Source organism: Stenella coeruleoalba (genome assembly GCF_951394435.1).
Source record: "Stenella coeruleoalba genome assembly, chromosome: 6".
In the NCBI taxonomy this organism is placed as follows: Eukaryota; Metazoa; Chordata; class Mammalia; order Artiodactyla; family Delphinidae; genus Stenella; species Stenella coeruleoalba.
In genome coordinates, this window is record NC_137151.1 from 55,751,255 (window position 1) to 55,774,420 (window position 23,166).

At 45.0% G+C, this 23,166-nt stretch overlaps 1 protein-coding gene across 17 annotated transcripts in view; it reads left to right on the forward strand.

Moving 5' to 3' along the window:
* Positions 1–23,166, forward strand: part of PKP4 (plakophilin 4) — a 252,351-nt gene that overhangs the window by 224,195 nt on the left and 4,990 nt on the right. For all 17 annotated transcript variants that reach the window (XM_079925012.1, XM_079925014.1, XM_079925023.1 and 14 more), the window contains 8 exons: positions 4,309–4,492; positions 9,108–9,225; positions 10,769–10,960; positions 11,165–11,338; positions 14,618–14,768; positions 18,096–18,291; positions 20,565–20,649; positions 20,773–20,890. In XM_079925012.1, coding sequence (XP_079781138.1) covers positions 4,309–4,492; positions 9,108–9,225; positions 10,769–10,960; positions 11,165–11,338; positions 14,618–14,768; positions 18,096–18,291; positions 20,565–20,649; positions 20,773–20,890 — 1,218 coding nt within the window. The remainder of the gene's footprint in view (positions 1–4,308; positions 4,493–9,107; positions 9,226–10,768; positions 10,961–11,164; positions 11,339–14,617; positions 14,769–18,095; positions 18,292–20,564; positions 20,650–20,772; positions 20,891–23,166) is intronic.

Below are 23,166 nucleotides of genomic sequence, written 5' to 3' on the forward strand. Positions count from 1 at the left end.
AAGAACATTGTTTTATTACTGCTTTAGTGAGGCAAGTGCACACAGGTATTATTAGTTGGTCTTAAGAATGGTGCTTTTTACTTTGAGTAGAAAAGCCAAAGTAATCATTCCGTAGCTCAGGCTTTTAAGTTTAAGTGAACCTTCTTCATCCAATGTTGGTTGATCAGAACTGGTTGTTTTGGCTTTCCATAACCTCTATTTTTGAAAAAGAAAGTGGGGAGGAAAAACCAATGTCTTGGATCTTGCTTTGATGTTCAAAATGGCGAGTTAAATCCTTACCAAATGTAGTTTCTTGTGTTACATAGCAAAGTACAGGATTAGAGGGATAATGTAACTCTTAATGCAGGATCAGAAAGCTGCCTTTGTGCGGATGCCACCGACTTAGCAAAAATAGAATCTTTCATTTCTTCTGATCAAGAATAATTTTGAACATTTTTTGAAGTTGCAGGAGAGGTAGCTTTAATTTCTATTGCAGACTGATTTTAAGAGTCATCTGAGGTGACCGAAAGATAACCTAGTCAGCTGGCCTGCAAGTCTACTGAAGGATTACGTATTTTTAAGTAATTTCACATTTTATAATTGGGCACCACTGGTCCTTTCTTTCTGCAGTCTGAGGGATGGGGATTCAGGCATTTCGGTGTAACTTAACTTCTGGTTCTGGGAGATGGAGCAGCAACGTAATTCTCCTGGCCCCATAGCTAGGGTGGTAGTTTCAGCAACCATCCGTTTTGGCCTTCGTGTGAAAAGCAGGCAAAACTGTGCTGGCAAATTCCCTTAAAGATCCAGCCCACTGTTCTGACCCCCTCCATGTACTTACAGACCTTCAGGGACACTCTCAGGATGCTCAGTTTTAAGAACAGGTGTGAAAGGGAGGGAATACATACTTAGGTGCTAAATCTGACAGGCAACAAATAAAAGGGAAATCTCAAAGCAAGTACAGGTTATTAAATTGGATCCATCAACATATATTTCTGAGCACCTATTATGTCCCCTGCATATGTGTAACCAGACATATAAAAGAATAGATAATAGAGTGTTTCTTACTCATTATACTTGCCTAATGAAATTTAATATTAAATTTAGAAGAAGAAATGCTCATCATCCTGTAAAAGTGATTCACTTTGTTATAAAGCAGAAACTAACACACCATTGTAAAGCAATTATACCCGGATAAAGATGTTAAAAAAAAAAAAAGTCAACATGTAGAATTTCAAGCCTACCAAATAATTAAATGGGAAGTGAATTCATTTTGTGCATCTTGACTCTTTAAGGTATTATGTGTAAAGCACACAGTGTCTGGCACAGAGTAAAACCATAGTAAATGGCCAGGTTACTATTGTGTATGTTGATTTACGAATGTTTCTGCTCTCCAATCCCCTGTAGATGTAATGGCTAATAGTAAACTGTAGAATGACATATAACTCCACTGGTCATTCTAAATGCCTGACAAGGAAAAGAAAGAGCCAGACAAAATCCTTGTTCCAGCACAGAAAGTCAGGCGAATCCACAAACCTGGGAACTCTCCTCTTGCCAGAGTAGATCTTAGAAGTAGCCAGGAGTGGAGGCAGGAACCATGAAAAACAAGCTTTTCTGCCAGCAGTCGGAGAACTTCTAGGCATCAGCTCCAAGATCCAACGTGCTAAGTAAGAACCACCCCTCTTCTTAGTCGTGTTTTCACCTGAAGCGTGTGACTCAGCACTGTTTAATTTTCCGTAGAGATGTATCTAATTTTATACCTATAACCTACAGTATGATAGACTTTACTTTGCATAAACCTTGCCTTAAATTAGCGTTACTGGAATGCATTTATTCTGTGAAGTAGAACGTAGCTTATTGGAAAATGCAACTCTCCCCCATGTGTAGAATTTCGTGGAGTGAGGACTTTGAAATGCTTTCACAGAGAGAAAAACTGTTCCAGTGGCCTTCAGAATCGCATGTTATAAAACTGTCATCAGGAGAGGTTAGGAAATGACCCTTCCCCACCACTGGCCTCTGGGCCACACGCTGCCCCTCTGGCTGACTCAGGCCCCAGGCAGCCTCCTTCAGAGCGCCGGGTGGGGTGAGGTTGGCCTCGCTGGCAGAAAATGTTAAAGCCCTGTTCGTGGCGGCTGCTATCATCCATGCTTCTGTGCCTCAACCCACTCTCCTCTGTCTTCTCTCCCCTCACCTATCATTTGGGTCAGAACCAACCTCCAGAGACTTGGTTTTTCATCCTTAGCACCCAAGGTCTCTTCTGTGGTCATCCGTCCTCAGATACTTTTCCCCTAATACAGTGCTTTTCAAATGCCTTTTAGACACAAAACCCTTTTTTCAAACAGAAACATACAGTGAAGCCCAGTATTGAGAACAGATAAGGATGGAGCTGTTCCCAGTGAACTGGGATGGGATCTGGAGCCCTGCCCCCAGTTCTCACCCACCTCCCCCATGGCTGCCCTTAAGAGCCCAAGCGGAACCCCCAGAGTCCAGGGAGCCTGGTTTAAACCCACTCACATACATGCAGCCAGTTTTATCAGAATCCACAGAGAAGTAGCTCAGCTTGTGGAGTTTCAGTCCACTTCATAAGCACCTGCAGTGTGCGCCGCCCTCTCACCAGGACCATCAGCCACAGGATAGTTATGGAAACGAAGGTCTGTCGTGGTGGACAAAACAAGCCTTCAGAGGCAAAGCAGGGTCCTTCCTTTTCCCGATGCTGAACTGTCCAAATCCCCCTCGAGTCCGAGCCTCACTAGATGGGTCACCACTGAGGCTGAGGTCCTGAAAAGCTGTGCTTATGGTGGGCTGTCCCACCCCAAAGGGTAGGAGCAGAGAAAGGATGAAAGTCTTGGGGGAGCAAGGGAAACCCAGTCAGCAAGGCCCAGACATCAAAGCCAAGTGAGAGAGGAGTCAGGACCCAGGGCGTTTCCCAGGACAGGGCCCAAGCATCTGCCTCTGTCATCGACCATCCCTCCATGGTGTGAGTGGGTCAGGGCAGGTGTGTGGGGAATGGACGGTCCTCTCGGTTCACAAGTATTGTTTTACTGTCTTCAGTTCTAGCCCTTTGCTTGAACCCCTCCTCCCGCCTCCCTCCTTCGTAAGGGGCCCTGCGATTTTAGGCCCCGAGAAGGCTGCTGCTCAGGCAGTTCACAGGCTGGCTCCTTGGTCACCAGAGCCAGAGCAGCAGTTTTCAGCCTTGTCTCTGGCCCAGCACTCTAGATCAGTCATGTTCACAAGCCTCGCGTGCTTCCATGGACACAGGCAGGCTTTGCCAACTCCTTCCCCTCCACAGGCCTCGAGCGTTTTTGTGTGTGGATAGTTCTAAAATCACTATACTGACTGATGCAACTTGCCAGGGATACATCAGGAGTGTAGGGCGCTGAAGATCGAGCTGTACCGTCTCTCCTCCACCCCATCCCCTCCTACTTAGGAAAATGCATCAATGTGAAAATGACATTAGAGTAGGTATAATCCTGAATTTGCTCTAATTTCTAAAAGAGTAACTATTAGGAAATATGTGCTTTATAACAATAATTTAACCCTCTTATGGTTGACACAGAAACGAGGACCCTCTAATATGCTTATAATTCAAATAACACTCTAATAAGCTACATTTAAGGTCTGGTGTCCTAGCAATATTGATACGAATTACAATATTGGGAGCTTTTAATTTATTGTTAGTCTCGCCTGTATCCAAAAAGGAATGGTAGTAACTTGCACATGCTGATAAAACTCTTAACGTGGAAATAGAAATGTTTAAACCTTATCTAAATATGGGAGATAAGACAAATGTAACCACCCTTTGTGCAAGTTACTTCAAGCGTAATATTTAAGCATGAGCTTCCTGGTAGCAAAAGTAAGAAAAGGAAGTGTGATGAAGAGAAAGTGTCCTTCTTTTGAGAAAGAGAAGTTCTTTTCAAGTACTAAATGTTAAAAATGGTTTGTCACACACAACACTGAATGTAAGGGATGATACAATGAACCACATTTTTACAGCCATCACAGATGCATCATATTTATGACCCTTGATTGGATTGTGCCCCTCCCCCTCACAGAGTAACTCTAATTTGCTTTGCAAAACCATAGTCATCTTGCCTGATAGATAACATAGGCTCCGAAACTTAAGATAAGGACGACTTGGTAATATACTGCCAGAAGCTTACATATGTTCAGTCAACATTTATTAGAGGCCCATCCCCAGCCTGGTTGTAAATTCAGGCCATAGATTAGGTTTGGGACAGACTGAATTCCCATCAATTAAAGCTAATATGTTTATTTCATTACCAAAACTGCAGGATTTCTAATTGATCTGATATTTAAAATCTCATTCTTTAGGAGTTCTTTGGAATTTATCCTCATGTGATGCCGTAAAGATGGCAATCATCCGCGATGCTCTCTCAACCCTGACAAACACTGTGATCGTTCCACATTCTGGATGGAATAACTCTTCTTTTGATGACGATCATAAAATTAAATTTCAGACTTCACTTGTTCTGCGTAATACGACAGGTTGCCTGAGGTAAATTTTTGTTTCTTCTTTACGATTAAGTCTGTGATTAAATAATATGTGTCATAGCTAAGTTGACTTCAGGATGATTTAATATTTCATTTCTATTAATATCTCTCTAAGTTTCCAAGTTCTTTTTTTAATTTAGACCACTGGGCTTTGTTATCCTATGAGGAGAACATTGTGAGCACAGAGCAGTGGCCTGAGAGACATTATCTTATAAACGACTCTTCTATAGATCAGTCAAAACAGCCCTTTCAGGGCTTCCCTGGTGGCACAGTGGTTGAGAGTCCGCCTGCCGATGCAGGGGACGCGAGTTCGTGCCCTGGTCCGCGAGGATCCCACATGCCGCGGAGCGGCTGGGCCCCTGAGCCATGGTCGCTGGGCCTGCGCGTCCGGAGCCTGTGCTCCGCAACGGGAGAGGCCGCAGCAGTGAGAGGCCCGCGTACCGCAAAAAAAAAAAAAAAAAACAGCCCTTTCAGTCTGAAATTACTGTCAAAATTCCAGTGTTTTCCACTCAAGCAGCATTTTTCTGGTTGTCACATTCTGATTGCTAATGTGTTGGCAGCCTAGTGTTTGTTTAAATTGAAAATGTGGAAGTGCAAACTTCAAGTTATAAAGTAACTCAGTCACGGGGATGTAATGTTCAGCAAGGTGACTGTAGTCACTAATATTGTGCTGTAAAGTTGAAAGAGGCTAAGAAAGTAAATCTTAAAAGTTCTCATCACAAGAAAAAAACACTTGGTAACTTTGTGTGGTGACAGACGGTAACTAGACTTATTGTGGTGATCATTTCACAATGTATACAAATGTCAAATTATTGTTTTGTACACCTGAAGCTAATATAATGTCTGTTAATTAGACTTCAGTCTTTTTAAATGTAATGGTTAAAACTTTTTTGCTTTTAAAACGGTGCAAAAAGGTATGGTTTAAGCAACCATTGGGTTTAGAGTTTTATAAATAAATGAAAATGAGCCCAAATACTCTTTTCAGTTATTATCTTTAGCATTTAAAATCCATAAAGCCTCCTTTAACTGTACACGGTGCTGCTCATTATTTGCCATGAACTCTCATCAGCTCAATTTCCACCCAGTTTCCCAGGCTTACTGGGAACTTGAAACAGAAACCTTGGGGCAGAGTGGCCTGGTGACAACAAGAGTGGGCTCTGGCTTCAGACAGACTGACTTCCTGTCCCATTCTGAGCCTCAGTTTCCTCATCTTTACAATAGGGGTAATAATAACATCTCAGAGTCGTGAAGACTCAGCTTGTATAAAATACTTCGTGTAGTGTCTCACACACAGTGAGCGCTATTTACTGTTTAGGCTAAGATGTGTGAGCGTCTCTACACCAGAGCTCGAGGGAGGGGCCTGGGCTTCTGCTCTGAAGCCTTCCGCTATTGTGATGGGTAACTGGGTCAGGGGAGGGGGCGACAAGAATCAGGCTCCTAGAAGGCAGGCCAGTTCCCTGACTCAGATTCCTGCATCACCGAACGGCTCACATGGCCTCTGCTGCTGATCTGTGGGGCAGCATCTCATCTCCCTGTACCTGGCTCAGGGGAGGCCGTGAGCCCTCAGCTAGCCTGCCAGGCTTCAGGGGAGGCCCAGGGACGGGACGCATGCTCAGGCTCCCCCAGTGGTTGAAGGCTATTAACAGTTGGTGAATGCCTTCTGTGTAAATTCATTGATGGACAAAACAGAGTAGGTCGCGGCTCGGATAGAACCAAGTTCTATTGATGAAGACAGGTAAATAAATAAACAAGAAAATAACAACAGATGCCATTTAAAAAATAGGGTGATGTAAGAGTTAGTAGGTGGTCACTTTGATGGTCAGGCGGTCTCTCATAGGAGGTGAAGTTTAAGCCTAGTCGGAAACACCACAGGAGCTGCTCCTGTGAGGGCGGGGTGGGGGAGGGGAGGAGGACGCACTGGAGACAAAGGGAGCGGGGAGTGTACAGGCTCTGGTGCAGGAAGGGGCTTGAGGCTGGAGCTTAATGGGCAAGGTGCAGCGTGAAACCAGTTACGTCGGATTTTTTAGATCAGAGCAAGGAGTGCACCACATGCCAAGTGTCATGGGGAACCATCAGAGGGTCTACTCACAAGAGTAGGGATGGTTTCTGGCTGTGATGGGGGCGACAGTGGGGGCAGGAAGGCAGATGATGAGGGTGACAAAGGCCAGGCACCAGAGAGAGGTCGGCAGAACGGAGTACGTTGTGGAGGGAGAGGCTGACAAGGTTTGCTCATGGACTGAATATGAGGGGCGAGGAAAAGGGAGGAAGTAAGGACAGCGCCTAGATCTCTGGCTGGATCAGCTGGGAGCACGGAAGTGCTGTTGATGAGGTCGAGCAGAGGAGTGGAGGAAGGGTGGAGAGACAGCAGCTGAGGGTTTTGTCTGGTCCACTTGGAGATGTCTGATTAGCTATCCATGTGGATAAATGTAATGTCTGGATAAACGAGTCTGGAGATCTAGAGAGGGGTTGGGCTAAAGATAAAAACTGGGGAGTCATGGGTCCATAGGATGTATTAAATCCAAGGAGCAGAAGGAGGCCACCCAGGAGAGCACCAAGATAAAGATAGGAAGCGACCACAGTAGCCCTGGGCACTCCAGAGGGAACCACAGGCAGAAGAGGCTGAGAAGGGAAGACAGCAAGATGAGAGGAAAAGCAGAGGGGTACCGGATCCCTGTTAGAGGAACAGAAGAGGTCAGCTGTTGAGAGCTGCTGGGAGGTAACCCTGGATAAGAACCGTAGAGGGACTTCAGCTATGGAACGCTCTGTTGTCATTCAGTCATAAATAATTTATATTTTCTACTTTTATTTTCTCTTAAACCATTGTAGCAGGAAGCCTCTAAGATGGACGCAAAAGCTCTTGCCTGCTAGTGTTATGCCCACGTGTATTCCCCTTTCGTTGAGTGAAATCCTTCAAATAAATAGTAGTTCTGAAGTTCTAGATGCCACTTCTGAGATTATGTTACAACGAGACTGGCCTGTGTCTTGCTCACTCTTTCTCTTGTTGCCTCATTCTGAGCGAAAGCTAGCTGCCATGGTGTGAGCTTCCCCAGGTAGAAACCCCCATGGCAGGAACTGACGTCTGGCAAACAGTGAGAAGCTGCGGATTGCCATAGTCACGTGAATGGACTTGAAAGTGGATTCCCCGAGGACTGGGAACGACCACTTGTGTGAACTTGGAAGTAGATCCTTCCGAAGTTGAGCCTTCAGATAACTATAACCCCAGATAATAGCTTGATTGTAGCCTTATGGGAGACTCCAACCCAGAGGCACCCAGCTAAAGAAGCACCTGAATGCTGGACCCAGAGAAACCATAATACAACAAGAATTTTTTTTTGAGCTGTTAAATATTGGGGTAATTTGTTACACAGCAATATATAACTAATAGAATCATGAATTAAAGAAAAGTATGTATTCTAATATCTCAAATAAGTGGGGCAGATGAATTTATACGATTTCTAATTTTATTTAATTTTAGTTAGGGAATATATTTTGTGTAATATTGATTGAAGATTCTTTTATGTTCTGGTAGCCAGTCAGTATTGATATAGGTTTGATAATATTTAACATGGAGTTGAAGATAGTAAGTGTTTTCTCTTTGTATGGGACAGATATGCAGCTTATTATTTTGTTTATTCCCATGGTTCATATTCAGCTGATTCAGACTTTGTACTTCAAACTGATTGTTAAAGTCTAACATCTCTTCTGCTTCGTTGACACCTTCATATGATGAATCAGTGCCTTTGTTACTTTGGCTATTAAATATTTTTTAGTAACAAACAAACAAAAAGAACAGTAGAGGGATCATGCGTGATAGTATCTCTGGCCTCAGAAAAACAAAGGTGAAAAGTCATTCCCGATCCCCCTTACCTAGTCTAAGTTTTACAAAATCTCAGAGTTAGCCTAGAACCCTTGTTAATGGCACATAAAATAGAGCCTTATAATTTGGTATCAATTCACGAAGTTGAATTGATAGCACAAATTTCCATATGGATGAGACCTAAAACAATTTTCAGGTTTTTTAATAATTAAAAAGATGAGAAAAATTGTGGCATGAGCAAGTGTTCCTATTTAACTTGAAATGTTTATACAAGAAATATGTTTCCTCTGTTCATTCAAGAAGCATTTATGACCACCTACTACATGCAAAACATTTTAATAGGTGCAGGAACTGCAAAGACCTTATGACCTAACAAGGGAGGTAAAGGATGTCTGAAAACAGCAACCGTGCATGGCTAGCAAACATCCTTTTACATGGTGGGCACTTCCTAATTGCTTCCTATGTAGCAGCTCATCTCTTCCTTACAGCAACCTTACGAGGTAATTACTATTATTCCCTCTTTCTTATGTATGAGGAAACTGAAGATAAGCCCCAAAATAATTATTTTAGGAGGTTAGAAGGTGGCCCGTCACAAGAGAGATACAAAGTTCAAGTGCCCCTGCTCCCTTCTATTTGTGTGGCTAATGGGGGGCTGGCTATTACTGTGAGCTCCCTCGAGATGAAAATGCAGGCTCCAAATGCCTCTTCAGACCAGATCTACGTGCTGCTGTGTCACCCGTTCTCAGATCATTAAGGTAAGGCTCCGCAGCTAACGAGCTCCCCCGTGCCTCTGCCTGTTTAGGAATCTCAGCTCCGCGGGGGAGGAAGCGCGAAGGCAGATGCGATCCTGTGAGGGGCTGGTGGACTCTCTGCTGTACGTGATCCATACGTGTGTGAACACATCTGACTACGACAGCAAGGTCAGTGCCCGCCTGGCCGTGAACGCCGCGGTGGCAGAGGACAGCAGCTGCCGGCCGCCGCCGTCCACGTGCCATTGACTCTTTCCGGAATTCTTGACCATCTCCTCCTTGTTAGGCCACGCTCCAGATCAAAGGGAGACTGTCTCAAAGTAAATAAATAAATAAAGGGAGACTGTCTCAAAGTAAATAAAGCGAGACTGTCTCTAAAAATTACAAGTTAACAGGGACATGAGAACTTAAGAAAATAGCCTTAGAACCATGAAAACTGAGTGACTCCATGTGGCAAAGGATCGACCAGGGTCCAGACCTTCTCTGTGGTTTCTCCTGGGCTCATCGTCAAGGTGATGGCCCCACTGCTCTTTCCTCCAGTTCCGTATCCCCTGCTGCTACAGTCAAATCCATCTGGATCTAAGTATCTACTGAATAAAAGTTCCTGGTCCAGGCACTGGAATCCCCCCAACCTCTCTTCCCTTCTTGCCTCGGTACCAACTCTGGATGCCCCTTTCTACATGCGGTTGCAGTCTTTCACCCACTCCCTCTGTTACCAGCATGTCCCCCTTATCCTCCCCTCCTATTTCCTCCATCCCGGCCCTCTCACAAGGAATTCTGCTCATCATTTTTCAGCTGTGATGCCATCCAGGGTCTGCCCCAGCATCAGGGTCCGGGGAAGGTGGGGAGAAACAGGAAGGAGGGACTAAAAGTGTCAGGGGTCCCAAGGCAGGCTGGGCACTTGTTGTTCAGGATGGGCTGGACGAAGAGGGGCCACAAACAGGCCTGGTGTCGTAAACAGGGGTCTAAGAGGAAAAAGAAGACTGAGTGGTAGGATTGGGGGGAGCTAGAGGAGAAATTCAAAGTGACAGCCAGGTTTTTATTTGAGCTCCACCTGAACCAAAAGATCTGCAGATGAAATTGAGAGGAATAAGCAAGTTAGAAGGGGAGCTCGCTAGGCAAAACTGAACTTGGTTTTAGACACACTTGGTTGAAGTGAGTTAGCCTCCCAATTAGAGGCGTGATACAGACTTTGAGGAACAAAAGACCATGTACAGAAGGCAAAACGTCAGCAGAGAAAGAGATCAGATCGTGGAACTTTCCACGGGGGGGGGGGGAGGGGGGAGATGGAAGGAGACGACAAAGATGGCACTTGCGGGGAGGGGCTGCGCCCGGGGTGGAGGCTGGTCGCACCCGCTGTCACGATGAGGATTCCCAGTGGTGAGAAGGGGGGGCTCTGGTAACTTGGGCGCATCTCTGCCACTGCGGCAGCCCTGAGGCAGAGCCCTGGGCATTTTCTTCTCCAGAGCCTTGCACAGTTCCCTCAGCAGGCAGTCAGATCGTCAGCTGCACTGCGGATGGCTCTGCACTCTGTCATTGGGTGTCCCGCCAACAGTCTGGAATCACCGTTCTGACCTTAGACTGTTGCAGTTCCCATAAAGGGAAAAGCAGTTCTTTCACGTTCTACATTTATTTACTATCACTGGTGCTCAGTACAGAAACACTTTGCACTAATGTGCCACGGTGGTTTTAATCCTACTCTGTTGGATTTCAGACCGTGGAGAACTGCGTGTGCACACTGAGGAACCTGTCGTATCGGCTGGAGCTGGAGGTGCCCCAGGCCCGGCCGCTGGGGCTGAACGAATTGGATGACCTACTCGGAAAAGAGTCTCCCAGCAAAGACTTGGAGCCAAGCTGCTGGGGGAAGAAGAAGAAGAAGAAAAAGAGAACACCACAAGAGGATCAAGTTAGCATTTTACTTGACATGAAACTCTAAAGTTTCGTTTCCTCTGGGAGTGAGAAATCACATATTTGGCAAGAAAAAATTTTTTTCTCATGATGCAGTTTTTCTGCTTAGCTCTAGCTGAGTCTAGCAGAAAGGAACGTTTTCAGGTGTTGGACACTGTGTTCACATATTTGCTTCCACTAATGCGTGCTCTTTGTCTTTCAGTGGGATGGAGTTGGTCCTATCCCAGGACTGTCAAAGTCCCCCAAAGGGGTTGAGATGCTGTGGCATCCGTCAGTGGTAAAACCATATCTGAATCTTCTAGCAGAAAGTTCCAACCCAGCCACCTTGGAAGGCTCTGCTGGATCTCTCCAGAACCTCTCTGCCGGAAACTGGAAGGTAGGATGCCTTCTACGTGTGCACACTTCTTGCAGTCAGATCAGCAATGACCATGGAAAGGGACACGGTTGTTTAGAGTTTGGTAAAGCGGGGGAGGAGAAAAGCAGGGAGACAGCAGTCGGCTCTGGGGATCCAAGGATGAACATGACGTAGCCCTTCCTCATGAGAAGCTGAAGGCTGGCGAGAAAAACAGACAGATGGAGCCAGTACAGTGTAGACCCCATGGGATATGTGTGCGGCGGGGTCTTGGAAGAGGACATCTAACCCAGCCTAGCAGGTGAGGGAGAGGCAAGGAAAGAGGGGAGCCAGAACGTAGGGAAGGGTTCCTGGAAGGGTAATGCTGCCCAAATGGAACCTTTAAGAATGAGTAGAATTAAGCCAGCAGAGTCGAGGTCGCGGTGTACAGGGAACCAACCAGATAAAGGGACAACAGGGGAAAGGCGTCACAGTGAGGATGCCGTGGGTGGACGCTACAAGCCGCTTGCCGGGACGTGGAGGGTGGGACGAGGAGTGCCCCTGTGGAGCTGGGCCTCGTGACCAGGCCTGACGGCCAAGCTTCAGGAGCTGGGACCCAACCTTCGGACCAGAGGGGCTGCTGAAAGGGGTTAAGGAGGCCAACGACACAGGCTGATGTGGACACTGTTGGATCCCGTCTGCAGCAGCGCAGAAGGCGAATTTGAAGTAGAGGAAAGTTGAGGCTGGGATTCTGTAGGGGAGTCTGGTGAGAGATGCCGAGGGCCTGAATTAGAGCTGAGGCTGGGCCGCCATTCCTGTCTCAGACACTTATAGAACATACACATGGCAAAGTTTCCACCTCCACTAATACGTGTGTGACTTCTTTAGGAAAACTGAAGGTGATTTCTACTGTTACCACTATAAGCAAGTTCTCAAAACTTTTTAAATGTCATCTAACAACTTCGCAGACAATCCTTGTTTGAAACAGTTCAACCTCTAGAAATTTCCTAACAAGTATATTTTAGTAGAATTACTATAATGCTTGTTTTTGACTACTTCCTCCATCACCCCCTCCCCAAATGAAAATTGGCCATCGTTTTTTCTGTGACAGTGAAAAGCATTGCTAGGCCTAGGTAAGGTTTGTTTCATGCAGCCAGATGCTCTAATGAATCTATACAGATAATTACAGCCTAGCGCTAAGACACCATGGCTATTTTGTTATTGTTCTTGATATGTGTGTGACTGAGTCACTTTGCTGTACAGCAGAGGTTGGCACAGCACTGGGAATCAACTATAGGTCAATAAAAGTGAATAAATAAATAAATTTTTAAAAAATTAAAAGTGCTGGGCTTCCCTGGTGGCGCAGTGGTTGAGAGTCCGCCTGCCGATGCAGGGGTCACGGGTTCGTGCCCCGGTCCGGGAAGATCCCACATGCCATAGAGCAGCTGGGCTCGTGAGCCATGGCTGCTGAGCCTGTGCGTCCAGAGCCTGTGCTCCGCAACGGGAGAGGCCACAACAGTGAGAGGCCTGTGTACCGCAAAAAAAAAAAAAAAAATTAAAAGTGCTAATAGCTTAACATCTAAGTGCTGGCTCTGGAGCCAGACCCCTTGGCCTTGAATCCTCCCCCACCCCCCTTACTAGCTGGGGGCCTCAGATCTCTCTGTCCTCAGTTTCATCATCTGTAAAATGGAAATAATACCTATCTCATTTGGCGGTTTTAAGGATTAAATGAGATAAATTTGGAGGACCCAGGAGAGGGCCTAGCACATAAGTATCAAAAATATTTATGTTGGTGACTCAGTGTTCACCTCCAGTTTCTTATGACCTGAGACTCATTTGATGATAGTAAGAAAAAAGACAATAATTAAAATAGATACGATTTGAGTTGTAGAATTTTATTTTCTGGGATCTTTAGTGAATAAACGTTAAATGGCAAGGTCGTTTAAAATATAAACATTATATGGAAGTGATTTCAAAAGTGTCTAAAATAGTAAATCAAAATATTGGCCCTCATTAAGAAAACAAGATAAACATGGCCACAGATGTGATAAGTCAGAAGCTATCTGGGAGTGGTGATGGCTGTAGTGCTCTGGAAGGGAGGCGCCCAGGGCTGGGCTGAGCCAGTTGGTCTCCAAGCGAGATAGGTGTTGGTTCTGTCCTTGCAGATTTCAGAGAGAGAAGTTGCCAAAGCTGCCCAAGTCCTTTACCTGATAGCAAGTCATGTATTCTATTTCTCTTGCAGATATCATTTGATTTGGAAAATAGGAGTATTGACTTCATCCGAAGGAAGCTAATAGGATCTTTGAAATGCATCTTTTCCTTTTATTTGTGTTATTAGAATAATCTATTCTGTTGGTATTAAGGAGACTGAGTAGTCAGTCACATATTTTCATGTTCAAAATAATACAAGTGGCTGGAAGATCTGTGTCCTCGTGTCTTGACCACAGCAGGAAAGTATTAGATGTTTTATGAGCAACATTTTTCAATTATCCTAAATTTTGAAAGACAATTTGCATTGGGAAAAATGTCAGTGAAAACTCAAAACAAGATTAAAGACCCATTTTCAAATGTTACTTTTTTTATTTGTTTTCTCGATGACTTAGTGTTCGTTCCCAATTCATACGGTGCCCAAAGTGCCTCACCTTACACACTTGCCTCTTAATCACAAAAGAAGTTCTTGACTGTGGATTAAAAAAAAATAGCAGCAGCAGCTGACTAATCTTGAATGGTAAAGCATTTTGCACACAAATATACTTACTTTTTCACCAGTGTGTATTAATTACAATGCTCAGTGTTCCTGGAGAATTCCTCTTCTTCTGAGGCAAGGGATTTTTTTCCAAGCAATTTCCTTGAAAGGTTACTAAACTGTAAATATTGTTGCAGAGAATACAGGGCAGAAATGACTTGATGGAAACAGGTTCTCCTTTAATGTGCACTGACCAGTTACCCTCTCTGCCATCCTATTTATAGCCTCTGGACCTGGCCTGGGGCCAACTGCAGAGAAGACACGCCATCCGTCCTTAATCATGTTTATGTAGCTGAAGTAGAAAATAATCACTGCCTTCTCTTTTCTACCCAAAAATATCTGCCAGATGGTGGCTTGAGCTTTTCAGGCTTTGGGATTTCTTTTTAAATCAGTCATCCTAGCTTATCTTTCTCCCAAACTGGTTTTCTCCTGACTGGCATCACAGATGTAATCTCCCGTTGGAAAGAAAACATTTAATCTATTAGTTTATCTTTTGGAAACATCTTTTTTTAGGCAACAGTAACATCTGAGAGTTGAACTCTGTTTTATATTACTTATTACCTTGTTTTATTTCCTAGTTTGCAGCGTACATCCGAGCAGCTGTCCGCAAAGAAAAAGGGCTCCCCATCCTTGTAGAACTTCTGAGAATGGATAATGATAGAGTTGTTTCTTCTGTGGCGACTGCCTTGAGGAATATGGCCCTAGATGTCCGCAACAAGGAGCTCATAGGTATGTTCTGGTGACCAGGTGAGCTATAAAGAGAGAAACAACAGCGTTTATAAAACTCTTCTTTTGATTTATAAAAATATGACATTTAAAATGATTAGCAACTCAGTCCTAGTCCCCGGTGTCTTGGCATGTTTGGTGCCCATGTGTCTGTCCTTTCTGACCATTCCTTTTCAGCAAGAGGCAGCCTCATTCATTAAACACTGGATCAGGAAGGTAAATTTTCAGAAGAGCTAGCAATTTCAGTCATACATTATAAAACTGCTTGGTAGATTTGGTGTATCTGTTTTCCCAGAGAGTCATTTCTTGAACAACCAAAAAGGTTTAATTCTCCCTTTTCTGATTTTTGAGACGTATCTGCTAATTCTCCAACACTACCGTGTTCTAAATTAAAAAAAGAAATCACATGAATGTTTTATAGCTTTTCCCTCTCACATCTGTGTAAGTGCTCGCCTTAAAACAGAGGCACTGTTCCAAGGCCTGACCCCAGGGCAGGGTCAGGATGAGGATAAGGCAAGCGAGGCACACGGTGCACAATTTTAGGAGGCGTTCACCCTTGGGTCCATCCAGACGTCGGGTTGGCGCTTGCATGAACTTGAGAATGAGTGCCTCTTCAAAGTTGTGCACCCACGGCAGCTTAGCTTGCTTGCCTCCAGAGCATGGCCACATCCCAAGCAGAGTGTGGGGAAAAGAAAAGATCAGAGACCCTCCAGTGGACCTCAGGTTAAACCCTGGATGTGCTGCTCACTGGCTGTATAACCTGGAGTGACCTGTATGGAGCCCATGTGGGCTTCATTCCTTCATCTGAATTGAAAACTCTCCCTTGGTTCCCATCTCTGAAAGGGAGCTGCCCATGCCTGCACTCGTCACCGTGGGCTTGCTGTGAAAATGCCCCTTGTAAACCCCCCAGCTCCACGCCAGTCCTACAGCCGATGACAGGTCGGGGAGAAGGAGGGAAAATTTGACAAGATCTTATGTGGATTAGTGGATATATATTGAACTCATATTAAAATACACCTGCCATGATAGAGCAAGACAAAGGTGGAGAGAGAAAAGGAACAAGGACAACAATGTTTACCTCAGAGAGTGTCTACGAGGAGTCACCATGGCCCCTCACACAGTGCCTGGTAGATGTGCTATTTTAAATTATTGCCTGGATTAACCTGCTCTTAAAACACTGTCTCTTTGGGCCAAATTGTACCCCCCGGAGAGGAAAGGAGGCTCTTCCATGCCCTGTTCATAGCCAGCTCATGCCTGATTCCAATAGATGTGTTATAGCTCCAAGATCCCACATTTCCTTGAGAGAAATCCTTTAGGTCCCTAAAAAGATATTTTTTAAGTTATTTGTTACATCTATATTATTTGAATTTCTTATAAGAAGCCCGTATAGTTTGGGAGTTCTTAATGCTAAAAAACAGTGTTGGCCACACACGCCTTGTGTCCTGTGATTCCACAAATGGGAGGAGAGAGATGGGAGAGCAGAGGGTGCACAGCCAGCTCCATGAGTGCTAAGACCTTGGGGAAGAACGAATGTATATTCAGGGGCGTCGCCTTCTCTCGGTGCATCCCTGTGTTTTCTGTGAATGTCCTCACCCCCTTTTAAACTTTCACGCGTGTTTTCTCTCTCCGCTGATGAGCATTATTTTACCCAGCTGGAGTACTCTTGAGCTGTCTCAGGAGTCACTTTTTCTTGTTTCCCCATGAAGATCCCTGCCTTCCTGTGTGGTCTGAGCCCCTCCCATAACCAGTATTGGACTCTGATTTACCCAGCACTTCTGTTGCTAAGAAGCATGCCCTTCTCTGACCTCTTCACTCTCTCCTCACATCCGTCACCAGCGCTAGCCATGGACTTTCTCTCCAGAGCCGTTTTTTACGAGGAAACAAAGTTTTGTCAGTTCACAAAAGTTGCTGCATACTCAACTGAGTCTGACCAAGCCAGCTGTCTGGGCTGCAGGCTCTGAAGGGACCACTAGGGTCACTCACAGACCGAGTGACTGGCCTTCTCCCAAGCCTCCAGAGTGCAGTTTAAAATTGTGCCGTAGCAAAGTGACGAATTACATGTCGGGGACCTTTTGGTCATTCGTGAGTATTCAGAATCACCAGTGCTAACTTATCATCTGTTCTTAAAAACCACATTTATCTTCTGGCTTACAGTGTCATCACTGCTTTTCCACTCTTCCTAACAACGTTCTCTGTGAGTTATGCCCACGTCTTCACTTTGACGTGCTGTAAATTATGCGGCGTGTACTCAGGCCCTGTCTTCTTCTGCTTGCCATTGTGTATAAATAGGTCTTCAATAAAAACCCCATTTAGCATCCACTCAGTTATTAGCATAGGGAGAAAAGCTAAGAAAATATTTACTTGAGTTTTAGTTAATTTCTTTTGTCTGCAGTACAGTTATTCCAGTTTGTCAGTCAGTAACTGAAATGGAAAAAGCTTGAGATAATCTCTTTTTGGAGAAGAGTAAGGGGAATTGAGGATCTGTACGGAAATGCCTCAGTAGCAAAGGGACACCCCAGCCTGGTCCTGTCGGGAACTTTATTATTGCACTACTTCTGGGACGTAACATGCCCTTAATCTTCATACCAGAATTATACTTCTGTCTTCTTTAAAAGAAACGAGCATGTTGTTACTGATGTCAGACCAACTGATATAAACCCTCAACTTGATAAAAATGTGGGATGAATTGGGAGATTGGGATTGACATATAGATATATAGATATATAGATATATACCAATATGTATAAAATAGATAACTAATAAGAACCTGCTGTATAAAAAAATAAGATAAAATTCAAAAGTTTTGAAAAAAAAAAGTGTAACTGTACCCAGTTCACATGTTGAGATCTAGAAAGATTTCATGAATTGTTTGGCAGCCTTACTTGGTCCAGCTTAAAATTTCTTCAAAGAAAAGTTTTTAAAGGCTTTAAGAGGAAGTTGTATTTCCTATATGACGCATAGGAACTGAATGGAGAGTAAAATTTACTGTCATAATTCCTTTATTCTTGCTGTTAATGAAAATAGTGGAACTAAAGCAACTTGTTTGTTACACCCAGTTTTATACCCTGATTTACATTTTCTTTCAGCAATTTGCAGTAAGGTTTTATAAACCAATCATTTCTTCGAGCAGCATGGCCATAGATGTTAACCTGCCCCATACAGTTAAAATGTTTGTTATTTCTTCTTTACCGTGGATTTTTTCTTTCCGGTTATTGTCTCTTTTGAGGTTTTGTTTTCAAGAGACTGCACAGTCACAACCTTTCAATGACAACAATAACAAAAACCAGGTCCCTTCCAAAAGTGGAATGAGCTCTCTTTTGCCTCGGGCAGGTAAATACGCCATGCGAGACCTGGTCAACAGGCTTCCGGGTGGTACCAGCCCCAGCGTGCTGTCGGATGAGACCGTGGCAGCCATCTGCTGCGCCCTGCACGAGGTCACCAGCAAGAACATGGAGAATGCCAAGGCCCTGGCTGACTCGGGGGGCATAGAAAAGCTGGTGAACATAACCAAGGGCAGAGGAGACAGGCAAGTCTGCTGCAAGGAGACGCCAGCGCCAGGCCCTCATTCCTGTGACAAGGGCCTTGGTCGAGGATACACTGCTTATTGGGAAGGATTTATCTGTGCACTTCTCACGTGCCAATAAGCTAAGCGGTTTCCAGCAGTTAAAACCTGTTTTTTGCTGGGAGAGGTATCTGTGGTCATGTGGCCCCTTTTCTGCTCTGTATTTTCTTAGAGCATCCCTCACCCCTACCGTCATTCCTGTCCCTAAAGCCACATTTGGCCGTTTTGACTCCTGGAAGAATCAGACGTTTCATGAGGAGGAAAACCTGGGGCCCCATCTCCCTTGGACCTTTGGCTCTGCTCCAGGCTCCAGGGCCTGTTCTGCAAGAACATCTTCTTAAATCCTCAGTTCTGGGATTATTTCACCTAAATAATATTTCACCTAAAATCACCACGTGCAGCAGAGCCAGAGCCTGTTGTGTGGCCTCAGGATGTGCCCTGGGCTTGGATCATACCTCTCTTGTGGGTGACACCCAAGTGATGAAGCAGCAGAAGTAGGGATTAGAGAATTGGTGGCAAAAATGGAAGGTTTCTTGTCACGGAGCTATAGCAGTGACTGTGAATTTGCCTTAGTATCAGATCAGAGAATCCTTCAAGGAAGCTGGAAGTGTAGGGCTGCTTGTCCCATACAACAGGACAGTAGCCTCCCGATCAGTCGTAAAATGGCCCACCCGTCCCCCCACTCTCCTCCTGCACACGGCAGTGGCTTCCCCGGGGTTATTTACGACCCCTCTGGCATCTGACAGCCCCCCCGGAGCGGGTGCCTTGTCTTTTCATTCACTGCTGCATCCTCGGCATCTAGAACAAAGACTGGCCCATAGTAGTAAACATTTATTAATTGGCTGAGTGTCAGTACTAGAACTCACACTATGTGTACTTTTTTTTTTTTTTTTTTTTTTTGCGGTACGCGGGCCTCTCACTGTTATGGCCTCTCCCGTTGTGGAGCACAGGCTCCGGACGCGCAGGCTCAGCGGCCATGGCTCACGGGCCCAGCCGCTCCGCGGCATGTGGGATCTTCCCGGACCGGGGCACGAACCCGTGTCCCCTGCATCGGCAGGCGGACTCTCAACCACTGCGCCACCAGGGAAGCCCCTGTGTATACTTTTGAAGAATAATGTAGCAAATCATATTCTCACCCCGCAGAAACCACAGCTACCAACATTATTCATATTTCCTTTCAGTCCTTTTCTGTTAGGTATCTTTTTTTATCTCATTAGTAATAAGTGCAAACACACTCATTTTTATTTCAAAGGAAACGAAACATTACAGATAAAGCTAAGGCCCTGTTCCACTAACTCCCCCTCCAGCTCCCTTCCCCTCTCCTGTAAGAGTAACCGAAATCACATTTAGTGCTCCCAACATTTTGTGAGATAGGCTTTATTCGTGAAAGGCATTAAAAACAGGCTGGAGAAATGCTGAACCAGTGCCAAAATCTTTGTATATTGAAAAAAAAAGTCTAATTTTTTTTTTCCAATACAAGAGATTCAGAAAACCTGGATCAAATCAAGCTGTCTTCTGAACGTACACTTATTTTCCTTTTGATTCACTCACCAAGCTTCCATCTCTTGCCCACCTGCCACGTGCTACAGCAGTGAGCAGTTCACACCTGCCCGCAGGTAGCTTACATTCCATGGGTGGAACAGACAAGGTACCAGTGGAATGAGCAGCGCCTGTGGATGGTGCTGAGTGAAAGGCAGATAATAAAATCGGGGACAGTGATTGGGCTTGCCAGGGCGAGGAGGGGTTGTCACAATTTCAGACACACTGGTCGGGAAGGCCTCAGGGAGAGGGGAGGTAATACCTGACCTTATTTTCCAAGTCAAACACTAGAGCACACAGACACATCTGTTTACAAAGAGGCACAAATGACAAGAAGGCAGTGAACATGTTTTATATGAAGGCCTAATAATGGGGGTGGGGGGTAACTTAAGTTAACTTGGGAGGGTCCTCAGACACTTGAGATGTGTGATCATGGTCAGAAGTCGTGGGCTCATCCCGACCACAGCTTCTGACCACAGAGCCAAGTGCCTGTGAGCCTCTCTTTGGTCCTTGCCACCTCTGGCCAGCCCTGAACTTGACTGACTCCCAGGTACACCTGATTCCTTGGTGGTGGTTTCTAGCAGCAGCCTCCTTGCCCCCTGGTCCTTGGAGTGATGGCCTCTTGGCCATTGCTTTGCTGCCAGAGTCTCTTCAAGTGGAGCCGCCCATGTTCATTAACATCCCCACTCTCTCCCTAGATCATCTCTGAAAGTGGTGAAGGCAGCAGCCCAGGTCTTGAATACGTTATGGCAATATCGGGACCTCCGGAGCATCTATAAAAAGGTAACTTACAAGAATAGCTCTGGCATACTTAGCATTCGTGAGAGCACACGCTCGTAATCATTTATTGTAATGAAATGTCATTATCCACTTTGAGAGGTTTCTTTTCCTCTTTTAACTCCACAGGATGGGTGGAATCAGAACCATTTTATTACACCTGTGTCAACATTAGAGCGAGACCGATTCAAATCACATCCTTCGTTGTCTACCACCAACCAACAGATGTCACCTGTCATTCAGTCAGGTCAGTGGGTAAACTCCCCTTCTTGGTGAGAGCATTTGTGTGACAGAACATTGTTTCCCATTCAGAGATCGAGCGTACGCTGATTAAGCCTGTCACCTCCAAACACTGAGGAAAGGAGAGTTTGCTCTTCAGGCTGAAAGCCTCCTTTGGGAATTACATGGTATTGTATACAGCAGACCCACTCTCCTCCTTCTGCTTTAAAAGTTTATGTAAGTTTACACCAACTATGGCGCATAAAAGTATCCCGGGGTCCTCAATAGCATCTGTTCCCCCTAAGATTCTGCTTCACTAGGTTTGCAAAGGGGCCTGGGAACCTGCACTAATAAGCTGGGCCAGTGATGCGGATACAGGAGAGTGGACGAACACACTTTGAGAACCACTAGGTTGTGCCTGAAAATGGCTGCCCTTGCCTGCCTGCAGGCCCTAAATCTGAAATCTCTTCAAAGTGATTTTTTTCGTTTTCTTGGTGAAAACTCTTAGAAAGAATCCCTTAGACGCGGGCTTTAGACCCACAGCCTGGGAGAGCCGTGATCTCCACCTGCGCCTTACTCCTCAGCAGTTAAAGCTTCATCCCCTGGCTGCCTTCCAGACCCCCAGCATCCATGGCTAATGGGAGCAGGCCCTGCAGGTGGCTTTACAGGAATTCCCTGTGATTTGTAAGTTGGGAATCTTGACAACCACACTACCTACCTATTGGTGGTGTTTAATTTGGTAGAAAGAATGTATTGAGGCTCAGACTGGGTTTTGTCGGGGGGGGGTTGTTTTTTGGGGGTTTTTTTTTTGCATGTAAGAACAGAATATTACTACCAAGTCGATTCAGTCCTGTAAATTTAATTCTTAACTAAATGAAACAGGAAAAGTAATAAATATCTTTTTCTATTCGGCTTTAAATCTCCCATTCTGACATATAAATATTACCTGTTGTATTCAACTGTGCTCCTGCTGGCAGTCTTATTTCTCATGTGGACAAATGTGACCAAAAAGACTAATATATGACTGGTGGTTCTTGTCACATAATTGGACGTCTCCGCTTGTACCAGGAATTTTTAAAAATTATCTCTGCCTACTGCATATGGTGTATATTTATGTCTTAGTTTTTAAATTAGGAGTTGTTTTCTTGAAAGAGACCTCTGCTTGGTTTTTGGTACATCTTGCTGGGTTCCCAGGTGTAGCCTGAGTCTGTCTTGCTTTATAAAAATGCTCAGGATTCTTTAGAGACTCAGGAAGAGGGGTGCCCGGAGAAGCAAGAGAGTTTGCTGTTTAACGAAAGGCATGTGTACAGGCAAAAGAATAATTTCAGACAAATCAGGACATAGTCACTAAGCAATGAACTCGTTTTGAGGACCTCTTAAATATACACACTGGACAGTGCTGACAGGCCCCGTCCAAGTTCCTAGGTCCCTCTCTGGATTCCATTTGAAGGTAGGATCTGATTCACACTTGTTTCTCCATTTATTCTGAGGACTGATCATCCACCCCTCAGCACTAGCACGGCATCTGCTTACGGGCACATCTCATATCTTGCTGATGTAATTATGGGAGGTGGGTGGTGATGGCCTCTGTCCTCCTACCTTGTAGAAAGTAGGCAGGATGAGAAGCACATAGACACTGCCCATGCATGCTCACTGTGTGTCAGTGAAGTGACTTTCTAGGGAAAATATTTTGATGTCAGTCTTCCTCTGAAAGCATCCGTGCACACAAAACCACTGGTAGCAGGGCCTGGGGCCTGCCGCTTTGAAGTGGATCCAGTGAATAAGTGACCACTCTTAATTACAAGATACTTCATTGCAAGCAAGATGTTTTTTTAATGAGAAAAAGAAGATGTTTTCCTTCTGTGCAAAAATGTCCCAGCAGGACACCCATGGGTAGACACGTTATTATGAAATGTTTGGCTCCAGCTGGGATAAAAAAGCTGGGCCTTGGTGAGGCCTGGGCTTCTCAGCACCATGAGCTTGATGAGCAGGGCTTACGGAGTTTATAAATTTCCCTGACAGCTGATCACCATAAAAAGAATTATAAATTTTATGGGCTGGGCACTCTTATTCAGACACATTTAGAGATGCAGATATTTCTGAAATCATCAGAAATCAAAACATGCCGTAAAACATCTACTTACTGAAGAGCTATACATAACGGATAATAGATGGGTGTGTTACGAGTAAGTGAACTGAGATCATAAAGCAGCAAATGGAACTCTTGCATGACTGGGAAGTTACCATCACTCGGTTTCGAAGGCCCGAGCAGGTGGTTGAGACCCACCGTGTCAGTGGGGGAGC